The 14827-nt window shown below is 39.0% G+C and overlaps 1 protein-coding gene across 1 annotated transcript; it reads right to left on the minus strand.

The window, feature by feature from the left end:
• Positions 1–4032: 4032 nt before the first annotated feature.
• Positions 4033–5019, minus strand: OR13A1 (olfactory receptor family 13 subfamily A member 1). The gene has a single exon (XM_075528510.1). It carries the CDS (start codon positions 5017–5019, stop codon positions 4033–4035), a length of 987 nt encoding a protein of 328 aa, XP_075384625.1.
• Positions 5020–14827: the final 9808 nt, after the last annotated feature.

The raw sequence follows: 14827 nt of genomic DNA on the forward strand, positions 1-14827 counted from the left end.
GAGGCAATGGGTACTTATAGAGACCTAACTATAGGTATGTACATATGTAAATATATTTATATATGATGATGGGGAAATAGATCTATGTGCATATACTTATAGGCTTAGAATTAAGGTTGTAGATGGACATTGGGCCTCCACTCAAGTACTCCCTCAATGTAAGAACACTTTGGTCTATTAACCTGGCATTTCATGATGCTCACCTTCCCAACAAGATTGCTGAAGATAAAGTGGTTGCATAGCAAGTATGGTGAGGAAAGCTGATGGTGCCTGGCTATCAAAAGATATAGCGTCTGGGGTCTTAAAGGCTTGAAGATAAACAAGCAGACATCTGGCTCAGAAGCAACAAAGCCCTCATGGAAGAAGCACACCAGCCTGTGTGATCATGAGGTGTCGATGGATCAAGTATTAACCATCAGAGAACAAAAAATCAGAAGGGTAGTGCAGAGTGGGGTCTCAAAGCCCATCTGTAGGCAACTGGACATTCCCTTACAGAAGGGAATGGGGAGGAGACAAGCCAGTCAGGGTGTAGGGTAGCAACGATGAAACATACAACTTTCCTCTAGTTTTTTAATGCCTCCTTCCCCCACACCCCACTATCATGATCCAAATCCTATCTTACAAATCTGGCTACACCAGAGGATGTACACAGGACAGATGAATTTTTCAGGACCAGTGGTGAGAGTGGCAATACTGGGAGAGTGGAGGGAAGGTGGGATAGAAAGGGGGAACCGATTACAAAAATCTACAGATAACCCCCTCCCTGGGGGACAGACAACATAAAAGTGGGTGAAGGACAAAGTAAGACATGACAAAATAATAATAATTTATAAATTTATCAAGGGTTCATGAGGCAGAGGGTATGGGGAGGGAGGGGAAAATGAGGAGCTGATACCAAGGGGTCAAGTAGAAAGCAAATGTTTTGAGAATGATGATGCCAACAGATGTACAAATATGCTTGACACAATGGGTGTATGTATGGATTTTGATAAGAGTTGTATGAGCCCTCAATAAAATTATTTTTTTTAAATAGTATCACTGAAAGTCTACAAACAAGATTTAACAATGCTTAATCCCAGGCTGGCATATAGAAATTTGCAGTGAATGGTACCTAAATCAAATGGCTGTTATGATAGACATGAGAGAGCAACAATCACAAATATTTCCAAATGTGGAAATTAAAAAAAAAAACTCTAGTTGACCATAGCTCAGTGGTTCTCCTCCAGAGGCAATTTTTCACACTGGCAGGTATTTAGCATGATCTGTAGACATTCTTGGGAGAAAGATGAGGCTGCCTGCCCTCAAAAGAAACTCACAGGAGAAGGTAGACTCTGTCCTATAGGATCACTATGAGTCTGAATTGGCTGAAGGACAGTGAGTTCCACGGGTTTTTGGTTTGTAGATATTCTTAGTTATCACAACCAAAAGCAGGGGTATGAAATGGGTAACGAGAGCAGGAATGCTGGCTATAATCCTGAAGTGCACCGGGCAGCTTCTCACAACAAAGACTTGTCCAAATCCATAGGTCAATAATGCCAAGATAGATTAATCCTACTTGTAAACACTAAACAAAACAAAGAAAGGTTACTATAAAACTCAAGCATACGGTGACTCTATTGCCCTGGGCCACTCGACAAGAATGTGGTTAAAACTTCTGTTCATGAAGTAGCCTCCAGAGAGAATGACCTGGATATGTGCAGATCCTGTGACACATCTTCAACAGCCGCTCTCCACCCCTCATGTAGTTGCTGGAAAATTCACCGAGCGAAAGCGACCACCTAGAGAGCAGCTGCTTACTCGAGGAGGCCAAAATGGGAAGGATTTGTGGTTTAGGAATCATTAAAAAAAAATGTATTTCCATTCACTCTTACACACGATCAGAGATGAGATATGAGAGACTGAGAGGCTGGTGAAGGGGAGGTTTTCAGCTCTTCTTCATGGTTCTTAAGAGTGTGTATCTTAAAGAGTTGATAAGTTGGGGTAAGTAAGCGGTCATAAAGGTGCTGTATGTGGGATGCCTGTTGGATCTTGTATGAGTTTGTCTACTTTAAATCACAGGGACTAATGTAAGGACTAACATTTTCCTATTCCATTTTGGCAGCATCTCATGGTTGATTTATTGTCTTTGTTACATTTAGTCATTTAGGAGCAAACTAAGGTACAATGGGGCTGCATCCTTCTAAAAGAGTCTGAACTTTAACAGAGATCTCTTCATTCTAAGTCCAGGGTTCTTTCCTCACTATATCTTTATATCACTTCTTCACTTCCATACTATGAGCTCACCTTACAGCATAACACTCTTTATACCATTGTCTGTGACTCATCATGTGTGTGAGTATCTTTTTAGCTGGATTGTGAATTTGAAATTATATAAATCAAATTTCATATTTCTGCCTAGTCAATGAATATGTATCTCATAAGTATTCAATCTTTCACTAAGTATATTTTATGTTTTCAAAATTTACTATAAAATATACAAAATGTCAAAATTATAAGAAATCAAGGTTAACACAAAAATGCTCTTCATGTCATATTGGAAATCTATTTATAATCATGTTCAACTAATAGTGGTACTTTTCAAAATTGTGTTCATTTTCAAAGTCTCTGAGACTGTAGACTTTGACATATTATTTAGGGGTCAAATTCTATTAAAAGACATTATACTTTTATGGACACACTAACCTGATTTTTTTATTTCTCTCTCCTTTTAAAATTTTCGTTGTCTTTTGATATTAACCAACTGCATACAAATTGATTGCTTTGGTATATAAAATGATTGAGAATCTGAGTTCATGTCATAGGCAAAATAAAATAATAATTTTAAATGGAAACGACAAAGAAAGACATTATACTTGGTCCATAATAAGCTATGTGCCAGGGCCACATTCAATCCATGTGTCCATCAGTTTTTAAGATTCCATGCCGCTAGTCTGCATGCTTCTGATGAATGATAATAAGAATACTGGAAAAGAACCATGGGGAACCCATCCCTTGTAAATTAAACATCGCTATACTTTCAGTTTCTATCTATAGTAATAAACAATATGTGTCTTTTTCCAATCACAATGATGCAGGTAAACATTTACATCTTGCCTCTGTACTTTTTAGTCAATTATAAAAATGGATTTTTGTGCCCAGTTTTCTAATACCATGGAACCTAAGTCCTTAGACTTAAATTCAGTAAACACAAAGGATTTATCTACCAAGTTTTATTTTGAAACAATGGAAATAAAAACAATGTATTTTACAATGCAATGCAACTTATTAGAACTGAATCATGGCAATTGTTCTCACTCCAGATCAATGAAGTAAGTCAAAACCTCAGTCTCAAAACAAAATCAAGGAAGGATGAAGTGTATAACCCATACATCTGGTTTTAAAATGAAGATTGGTACATTCACAATAAAGTATGATACATTCAAATAAAATGGTGATTCTAATAATACATATTATCTTGAAAGGATAAGGGAAAACCAGAAAAAAATTCAATTTCGAATCAGAAGCAATTGTTGAAGTCCAGTTGGCTCCAGAAGAAGCATATGAGGTAATACAAGAGAGGTAGAAGTCTTCTTAGGGACCAGGGACACCTTAAGACAATTCTTCAATCTGACAGTTCTCTCTTTCCATGTGCTACGGGGTCCATTTATCCTGCTTAGTTCCTTTTAAGCCTGCACACCTAATTTTAGGATTCACAGCCTGAACAATGCAATATGAATAATAAGAAAACTGAGTGCGAAGAGGAGGGGGGGTAGAAAAAGACAACACTTTCATATAGCTGCAATTGTAAAACACAAGGAGCATTTTACTCTCCATGACAGATTTGTTTCCCTGCCACATAGAACTCACTTTAACTTGGGACCAGATCATGAGACAATTTCTCACATCAATGAGTCCCAAGGCACCAGAATTCCAAGCTCATCTATGCAGCTGTTCCATTGGGATGAAAAGCTTCTGCTCATCAAATCCTTCCAAGAAAAGTGAATCCACACTATATCATCAATGTCAAAGGAGAAGAGCTTCAGAAAACACAAACTAGCTTCTGAAGAAGGGGGAAAGTTTCCTGAGGGCTATTTTGACCTCTTTGTTCCTCAGAGTGTAAATGAGTGGGTTGAGGGTAGGACTCAACATAGTATACAGCACACCAGCCAACTTGCTCTTCTCTGCACTGTAGCTGGAGACTGGGCTTATGTAGGCATAAAAGACAGCCGTGTAATACATGCACACCACAATGAGATGAGAAGAGCAGGTGGAGAAGGCTTTCTTCTTCCCCTCTTTGGTCCTCATCTTTAGGATGCTGGAAATGATGAAGCCATATGACACAATTGTCATCAGGAAGTTCAATATGCCATAAAAGGCATCAGCCAGAACGATCATGACACTGTTCACATATGTGGAGCTACAAGAGAGAAGTAGCAGAGGCGGAACCTCACAGAAAAAATGCGTAATCACATTGGGGCCACAGAAATGTAAGCGCAGCATCAGCCCAGTGTGAATAGCTGTGTTGAAGGCGCAGATCCCCCACACACTTGCAGCCAGCAAGCTACAGAATGGCATGCTCATCATGGTGCTGTAATGCAGCGGGTGGCAGATGGCGGCATACCGGTCATAGGCCATTACCGTGAGCAGGAGCAGCTCTGAAGATGCGGACCATGTGAGAAAATAGAGCTGGGCCATACAGCCTCCATAGGATATGGAGCTCTCCTCAGACACCAGATCTACTAATGCTTTGGGCATAATGGTGGAGATGCAGATAATGTCCATAGTAGCCAAGTTGAACAAGAAAAAATACATGGGGGTATGGAGTCCTGGGTTAAAGATTATAGCCAAGGTGATGAGTACATTACCTGTGAGGGCCACAGAATAGAGGGAGAGAAAACAGCTGAACAAGAGCACCCTGTATTCTGGGTGCTCAGAAAATCCTTGCAGGATAAACTGCGTTACTAGCGTCTGGTTACTCATGGTGTTTGCATTGAGAGGTGTTTGGGGGACTAGCAGCAGAATCTCCACCCACAGCTTCATGTGATTTCAGGGCTTAGGAGAGAAATGGGAGGTGTGTTATAATAATGCAATTTTGGAATGGATAGACTAAGATTTACTAACCAAGACAAACAAGAATATAGCAATAGATAAAAGATATGAATGTACAGTTTTAGAAACAGCGAATGGAAATGATCGGTATCATTTGACCTTAATCAAAAAATGCAAATTAAACCAATGATCCACTCTTTACTATCATTTGGCAAAGTTACTCAGACATGATAACGACTATTGAAAGAGCAGGTGCTGAGATGCAGGCCTTTTAAAACATGTATTCCATTTGAACCAGAACTTTCACTTTCAGAAATTTATCTCACCACCCCAACCCCCAGATTCAGAATATTTTCAAGGTGAAATCACAGGGCCATTTATCATATCTAAAATTTTAAAGCAGCTTGTTGTATGAAGGCTTATTATATTATGATATATTGATATAATAGAATGCTGTGTCATTATCAAAATTATGTTTCAGAAGATTTTTATTAATGATTATTAATTATAATAGAATATTACAACTGGTATGCATAATTGAAACTTTTAAAGATATAGACCCTAGGTTCTAGGGAAAACATTTTTGAGTGATAGGGCAAAGTTGGAAGAGTAGAGATGGATTGTGGTTGATTTTTATTTACTTCTTTGTGCTGAGCTGTATTTTCTGAACATTCTATATACAGTGGCCTTTCCAAATGTGTGTACTTTCGAAATTGTCTACTTCTAAAAATTCTCCACCATGCTGGCACCATGCAAGCTCCTCCTACCTCTACTTCCTCTCTCAACCCTTTTCCCCCTCATCCTATCCCTCATCTTATCCCTCGTGCTGGAGTCCCATGCACTCAGTCTTGCCAACACAACTAGCCGTGTTAGGCTCTGTTGATTTTGTTCTTGCAGCTCCCTCAGGCAGGAATGTTTTCTTTTCAAGAAAAAGTCGATCTGCAGCTTCTTTCTTTCCTGTCATTCCTTGCTGAAAGAAAGGGAGCACTCTCTTTCTGTGTCCCACCAGCTCTTGTACTGATGTGCATAAGGAACCTTGGAGGCTTAGTCGGTTACTCATTAGGTGGCTAATCTCCTAAGTGTAATGTTTGAGACTAATAATGCAGCCACTGTGGTTATCCACCTAGAGACTCTTAACATGTCTTGCTAACATGTTCAAAATACGTGAAACAAAGTCTCGCCATCCTCCCTTTTATGAGCATTCTGGCTATACTTCTTCCAAGACTTCTGCATACATTCATTCATCTCTAGACATCCTTTCTGGGGAACTAGGACTGTAACTGGCATGACAGACACTCAATTACATTTGCTGAAACAATGTTAAAAAACAATCAAGCGCTAATAAAAGAAGAATGCTCTCTTTTCTCGAGGTAGTACACATTCTGTAGTTTAAAATGAATGAATTTCTAATCACGTTCAACTTCTCCTTCCTTTCAACTGAATTAATTAAGAAAGATAGTAATTTTCAATGAGAGGAAGACGAGGCTTTCTACTCCCATAAAGAGTTAAAGTCTTGGAAACCCACAAGGGCAGTTCTACCCTCTCCTATAGGATCGCTATGAGTCAGCATCAACTCGATGACAGTGAGTGAGATTCATATTCAATCCTGTTTTTTGCTTGTCAAACTTCAGTAAATGCATTCACCACTGAATCATTAAAAGGTTTATACAAAATGATCACACTTCATCTATAATTCCTTATAAAATGGATCTTATCACCATTTTATAAGGTAAAGAGTTCTGAGAGTAGCATGAAATTCCCATGACTCAAAACATATGCATTGGATTCTTTTTAAAATAGATAGATAGAAATAATAAAATGTACCGCAAGGTATCAGGTCAGCAAAATCACATTAGTGAGTATACTAAATAACATTTTAAAATTATTTCACTTTTGTTTGTGAAAAAGTTGAAAAAATTGGATAATAACTTTTTACAGTTTGAATCAAAGGTGTGTATAAATAATTATAACTTTATTTCCTCTCAGTGTGTGATTCCTTTATTTCACAATGAGTGATTCCTGTTTAACTCCAGCGTGTCTCTTGAGGCTGTAAAACTAAGAATGGTTATCTCAGTGTATGATTTCTACACTCCCCTTTAATGCTTTCCCTAGGATTCTCCACCTGGATGCTCTTCCACCATACATTGTCCACTCATGTTACAGTACATATTACAAGCAATACAAACACTAAAAAGAGGTGAGTGTGAAAATCTATCACATACTCTCCTGGAGCGCTAAGAGAATTTATTATAAAAGGACATTAAATCTATCTTTCTTTAACTTAGCTCCGTAATAAGGATGGAGGTCGGGAGCAACATAAATTTTACTTTTAACAGATGCTATACACAAGAAAACGTCAATAAACTGATTTACATTTGTAAAACAAATTACCTTGTCAGATAATTACCTACTCTCTATAATTTTCAGGACAGGTAGACAGTGTTCTCATACAATTAGTCAACAGACTGATAAAAGAATCAAGACACTAAGATGCTTTCCATGAGAATGACCTTGAAATATCTGTTGGACTTCAGCCAGTCTTTTCCTCTCCAAAACATAACAAAGAACTTTCTCCCATGAGGGCATTGGTTTTAATTCTCATTAAGCATAATGAGAATTTTACCAAGGATATGATGGGGGGTCGGGGGGGCAACATTTCAGAAAACAAGTCCCAAGTTTAAACACATGCTATACTCAACATCACAATGACTCTCCAGGTCATAAGACATTTGAGGGTTATTTTCCACAATTACCTAGTAACATCCAAATTTTAAAGAAGATAAAAATTCATCTTTCATGTTTTCATTATTTTAAGAAAAAAGCAGTAAGTGTTTCCCTTAAAACCCTGAAATTAAAATGTCCACTTCATTGGGTTCCCCTCACCCCCAACCACCACCACCAAGTTTTGTTGACTTTATGAGAAAATAGTTTACTTTTATTATATTAGCTCAAATTTATTACTTAGAATTTCAGAAATAAAATGATTGTTTAAGGTAGTTGGATAACTTGCCTACTTTATTTTATCTTTAAAGGAATTTGGGGTTTTCATAGGTAATGCATAATTAAGCTGACACTTTTTTCCTGTGTTAATTATGTAAGCAAACTTAATGAAAACTTCTTTTAAGAAGATAAAACTAAATTATTTAAAAATATCAAAATCTTATACATTAAGGTTTAAATATGAAAGACACCTGGGAGATCACAGAGTCCAGTCTATTTATTTTAAAGTCACCAAGGGGCCTAAGTGATTAACTCCAATCATACACAATATTACCAGACAGAGCTAGTTCCAGGTATTTGAGATACCAACCCAAATGTTTTATTGTTGTATACTGTTAATTGTATCTCTAAGGCTGTTTCAGTCAAATGTCCAAGTAAAATAAATGAGCAAAGAATTTATATGATCACTTAGTATGGCTCAAGTGTGAAATAGAAACACTAAATTTGAGGCAATTTGGAACTCCATTTAGCTCTATGATTTCATTCACAAGTGAAACAATAATAATTTATAATAAGAAATCCACAAATGTTACTGATCCTAGGACCTCTAAACAACACTAAAAGTTATATAGTATTTTATGTAGTCAATGATCCAAAGCAAGCAAACTTAGTTATGAGCAGAACGGTTCTTTTTCTTTTTTTGTATCACCTAATGGAAAGAATCATTCTCAAAATACTCATAGTTACCTTTGAAATTTCCTTTCACTTTTCCAGTGCTAACAGATTTCAGGGGTGGGCGTCCTCTTTCTGTCAACCACCATTGAGCTTGTCAGCGTGGTGACACAGAAATAGTATGCACTTTGTGACAAAGGCAGTCTAGACAGGATGAAGGCTTTCTTCTCTATTTAAGTATGTGTTGTTCGTCTTCAGCAGAGTCTGTCATTGCCTGTGACAGACACTTGGGAGGGCTAGTCACAGCTATTACTCTAAGTGGACCCTGAAGGAGCAATTACATGAAATGCGTCTTTGCTGTTGACTTAGTTAGATGTCATCAGTGCTCACGCAAAGGCCAGCTCAAACTCCTATTCAAACTTTCATAAAAGGCAGAGGAGAAGGGCAGAGGGTAACCTCTTCCCCAGCTCAAAACACTGGGGTAGGACAGACCAAGCTCACAGAACTCAGAATATTGTATCCACATACATGAGCTGGAGAAAGTAGATCCACTACGCAGTTAGTATTTCTGGAGTGCTTTACATGGAAGACTTAAATGCATGGCACATGTGTTCTCATAAGGAGTCCTGGTGGTGTAATTGTTACGAGTTGGGCTGCGATCCACATGGTTGACTTTTTTAAACTACAAGTAACTCAGTGGGAGAAAGACTTTCTTTCTACTCCCATAAACAGTTACAGTCTCAGAAACCTACACTGAGGTCAGGGTGGGGAGTGGTAGGGAGCAGTTGCTATGCGTCAGTACTGACTCAGCAGTGAGTTTGGTTTGTTTAGAATATTCTCATGTCCCCAAATCAACCACCTCCTCTAAAGAGCTGGTTCTCTTACTCACACTTTGACTCCCCCACCTTCTCTCTACTTCTCTTCCCTAACCAATATATCTCTCTGGGTCCAAATACATATCCAAACCGTTATTTACTTCCATATCTTGGATCACACTGTCCCTAACTTACTGGAGCTACACCTCGACTGAAGTAACACCTCTACTAAACTTTTATCTTATCCAGGGTTCCATACTATGTTTGGTGGCAATAACATGGGATTTAGAGTCTTCAGAGACATAGATTCAAAGTCTAATCTTGAAATGAATTGGTTGTGTGACCTTGGGTAAGTCTCTTAAGCTCTCTAAGACTAATTGTAATAATACTAAGACATACCTCATTATCACATTATCTGATACATGAAAAGAGCTAGGAAATATTTTATTTCGTCTTCCCCTAGGTTGGTCCCCCAGACAAGAGAGCACTCTAAATTTGATTGAGCCACTTCTTCAGGAGTGACTTGAGTAGGGTAAAGCCTGTATTAATACAGTCTTCAGGACTTTGATTTGCTGATGGGGCACAAATCAAATGAGAAGAAAAGCTACAAAAGTCAATTAATAAGTATTAATTAATAAAGTATGAATCTGGTAAAATTGGAAATCATTCAAAATGAAATAGAAATGATATCAATATCATTTTAAGTGAGCTGAAATGGAATGATATTGAATCAGAAAATCATTTAGTTTATTATGCTAGGAATGACATGAGAGGAATGGTGTTGCTTTCGTTGTCAAAATGGCATTTCAAGACCTATTTTGATGTATAATGTTGTCTGTGATAGGATTACATATGTCCTCCATCAGGGAAATCCTATCAATACAACTATTATTCAAATTTATGCACCAACTTCTAAAGCTAATACCAAGAAATTGAATGATGTAGTCAAAGAATGGATAGAAATTTTCAAAGGAAAGCTTGAAAAGACAAAGTCAAATATTATAATCGAATGTGCAAAGACCTAGAGGTAGAAAACCAAAAGGGAAGAACATATTCAGCATATATTAACTGAAATAACTGAAGAAAAAAGTCAAGTCTCAAGTTGAAATATTATAAGATTCTACAGGCAAAATGTTGAATGATGCTGGAAGTATCAAAAGAAAACGGAAAGAATACACAAAGTCATTGTACCAAAAGACGTGGTCCACTTCCCATAATGTCAGGAGGAAACCTATGAGCAAGAACCAATAATGCTAAAAGAAGTTCAAGTTGCATTGAAATCCTGATCCAAAATCAAGGTTTCAGGAATTGGTAAAATACCCATTGAAATGTTTCGACAAACTGATGAAGCACTGGGAACATGTCTATGCCAGGAAATTTAGGAGACAAATATTTGGCCAATTGACTGGAAGAAATCCATATTGTACCCATTCCAAAGAAAGGCGACCTAGCAGAATGTTCAAATTATAGAACAATATCATTGATATCACATGCAAGTAAAATGTTGTTGAAAATCATTATGTTAGACAGGGTTCTGTAGAAAAACAAAACCAGATCACTAATAATTTTATATAGATAGATCACAAAAGAAATAAACAGTTAATTACAAGGCAGTACAAACAGCTCAGTGAAACTCACTTCCATGAGACAGCTAATACATTGGCAGTCCTTCAAGTCTTGAAGGCAGCTGGGTAGTCTCTGTGGAGTAATTTAAGTTATCCAGTCACAGGCAGCAAACAGCAAGGCAGGTCACCATAAGTCAGCCAGATGACAGAGTCCGACAGTTCCCAGCTCAAGAGATGTAAATTCTAGTGGTGTGGCAAAGCAGGCCTTGAAGGAACCTCAAATTACAGTGACACAATCCATGGGTTTGGTGTCCCTCAGGTACTGAAGCTTTCAAATTGAGGTGCAGAACAAGCACGGTAGCCGCACACTGTTCCATTCATCAAAGAGCAAGAGACAAGAAAGGTGAGGCTCGCTGGGTCATTTATCTCTCTGCCCTTCAATTAATCCCACATGTTTTCATTGGCCATGTTGGCAATAAACCTACCTATCACAATCATCCAACAATGTTCATAGCAGTATATTGACGGGGAGCGGTCACAGGTTCATAACTGATTCAGAAGAGAACATGGAACAAGGGATATCATGGATCTTGGTTGAAAGCAAAGAGTACCAGAAAGAAGTTTACTTGTGTTTTATTAACTGGGTGAATCATAACAAACAATGGATAAAGTTGAGAATGGAAACTCCATAACACTTCATTATCTTCATTCAGAACTTGTACACGGATCAAGAGGCAGTTGTAGAAACACAACAAGGGAATGCCGCATGATTTAAAATCAGGAAAGGTGTGTGTCAGGGTTTTATCCTCTGATTATGCTTATTCAATCTATATGCTGAGCAAATAATCAATAGTTTGCAGCATCTTTTTTTATTATATGAAGAAGAATACAGAGCAGGATTGGAGAAAGGTTTATTAACAACTTATGATATACTGGAAGCACTTGTTGATGAAAATCAAGGATTTCACCCTGTGGAATAGATTGCCACTCAATCTAAATAAAATTCTAAAATCCTCACAATTGGACAAATAGGTAATATCATGATTAATGGAGAAGGGGTTAAATTTGTCAAGGATTTTTTTCTTTCTTGAATTTGTAATCAACGCTCATGGAAGAAGAGGTTAAGAGAACAAAAAATGAGTTGCATAAGATAATTCTGATACCTCTTCACAGTATTGAAAAGCAGGGATATCACTTTGAGGACTGAGGTGCATCTGACCCAAGCCATGGTATTTCCCTTTGCACTATATGCTTGTGAAAATTAGACATTGAATAAGGAAGGCCAAAGAAAAAATGATGCATTTGAATTGTGGTGTTAGAGGAGAACTTTGAAAGTACCATGGCCTGCTCCAAGGTCATCTTGGAAGTACACCCACAATGCTCCTTAGAGGCAATGTGTACATCAGACAAGTCTCACATATTTCAGACATGTTTTTAGGAGATCTCAGTTCCTGTAAAAGGACATCATGCTTCATAGAGTAGGGGTCATAAAAAAAGAGAAGATGGATTGACACAATGGTTGCTATAAGGATCAAATATAAGAATGATTGTGAGATGGAGCAGGACTGGACAATTTGTTCTGTTGTGCTTAGGGTCACTATGGGACAAACCAACTTGATGGCAACAACAAAGACCAAAGAGTATATGATCTGTGGTATGACTTCAAGAACATAATACATAAAGAAACTAAAAACTCATTTAAAAGATAAGAAAATAAAAGACTAATGTGTATATCAGAAAAACAAAATGAAACTTGCTCTTGGACATGGAATAGATGAAGCAAATGGAATAACGTGGTGAAATAAAAGAACTAAACAGAAAGTGGTGAAGAAAAATGATGTCAAGCTAACATGAAAAATAGTATCTGGGACTTCCGGCAAGATGGTGACAGAGTAACACATACCAGAGGGAATCCACAGAAATCAGCGCAGGAGAGTCACTAAGAGGGAAATTTCACGCTGCTGGGCCGCAGGAGGAACATCATAAAGATATGTAGGCACAGATCCACAAGGTTTTGGACTTCTGGCTTACCACTTTGGAGGCTGGCTAAGGCTTAACCTGAACCTTACCAGTCTCGGCCCCAGCCCAGCTACTTCAACTAGCCCAAGGACTTTATCTTAACATATCCAACACTGGCCCACCTTGGGGCAGGGTTAATGCCTTCCAGGCCCACAGTCAGGCTATCAGGGCTCAGCTAATTACTTTTGTTTCTCTCTTTTTTCTCTTTCCCCACACAATCTCAGCGGGCTCCATTTTTGGATTTTTTTTCTCTTCCCTTTTCTCTCACACACCACTTCCAACCCCCCAGGGAACTCCCCTTACCCTAGGGCATTTGTGCCTACCCTCCATCCAGCAGGGGGATCTCCACCCTCCGCAGCATAACACGACCGCCCAACTTTCTCTAGGGGAAATCCTGCCCACCTCCCTCCAGAGGAAATCCCACCCACCTGCCGACCATCTGCAGCATAACACACAACTGAGGAAAGCACACACAACTTCTTCCAGGAGAATTCCTGCCCATGTGTCTTAGGGACCTCCTGCCCTTCCTCTGTGGTCCCATGTGACTAAAGGAACGTCCTCCCATCTGCTGTAGTGCCCCACATGGTCTAAGGCAACTCCACTAACATGATCCCGTGCTCCACACTGCTGCAGAAACATCACCAATCTCCGTGGTGCTTTAGCTGACCAGGGAAATTCTGCCCACCATCTATGGTGCTCTACACAAAAGTGGGGACACCCACCAGCCTTCTGTGGCACTCCTGTTGCAGCAGGCACCCTGCACACTCTCTAAAGGGCCGCAAGCTGCTGTGGACCACACTACCAGGGCTTCTTGTGAGATCATCCAGGGAAGCACCATCCTCAAGGGTTCAGAACCACCCAACCAGTGTCCCTTGAGAGGAAAAGGTCATTTATAGAGGTCTAAATAAAAACATGGACATATGTAAATATATTTATATATGAGGATGGGAAAATAGATCTATGTGCAGATATTTATAGGTTTAGTATTAAGGTAGCAGATGGACATTGGGCATCCACTCAAGTACTCCCTCAATGCAAGAATACTTTGGTCTATTAAACTGGCATTCCATGATGCTCACCTTCCCAACACGATCACTGAAGAGAAAGTGGGTGCATAAGGAAAGGTGGTGAAGAAAGCTGATGGATCCCGGCTATCAAAAGACATAGTGTCCAGGGTCTTAAAGGCTTCAAAGTAAACAAGCAGCCATCTAGCTCAGAAGCAACAAAGCCTATATGGAACAAGCACACCAGCCTGTGTAATCACGAGGTGCCAAAGGGATCGGTTATCAGGCATCAAAAAACAGAAACTCATATCATTGTGTGCTCACCTCCCTGATATGATCGCTGAAGACAAATGGGTACATAAGCAAGAGTGGTGAAGAAAGCTGATGGTGCCCACCTACCAAAAGATATAGCATCTGGGGTCTTAAAGGCTTGAAGGTAAACAAGCGGCCATCTAGCTCAGAAGCAAAAAAGCCCACATGGAAGGAGCACACCAGCCTATGTGATCATGAGGTGTCAAAGGGATCAGGATCAGGCTTCAAAGAATGAAAAATCAATCATTGTGAATGAGGGGGAATGCAGAGTGGGGGCCCAACAAAAATCTTATCATTGTGAATTAGGGGGAGTGCAGAGTGGGAACCCAAAGCCCATGTGTAGGCAACTGCACATCCCCTTACAGAAGGGTCATGGGGAGGAGAGGAGCCAGTCAGGGTGCAGTGTAGCAATGATGAAACATACAACTTTCCTTTAGTTCCTAAATGCTTCTCATACACACACACACACACA

The sequence above is a fragment of the Tenrec ecaudatus genome, chromosome 12 (genome assembly GCF_050624435.1).
Source record: "Tenrec ecaudatus isolate mTenEca1 chromosome 12, mTenEca1.hap1, whole genome shotgun sequence".
NCBI classification, from domain to species: Eukaryota; Metazoa; Chordata; class Mammalia; order Afrosoricida; family Tenrecidae; genus Tenrec; species Tenrec ecaudatus.

Excerpts from the sequence above, each read along its gene's own strand:
- OR13A1 (XM_075528510.1), bottom strand. The coding sequence starts at position 5,019 with ATGAAGCTGTGGGTGGAGATTCTGCTGCTAGTCCCCCAAACACCTCTC.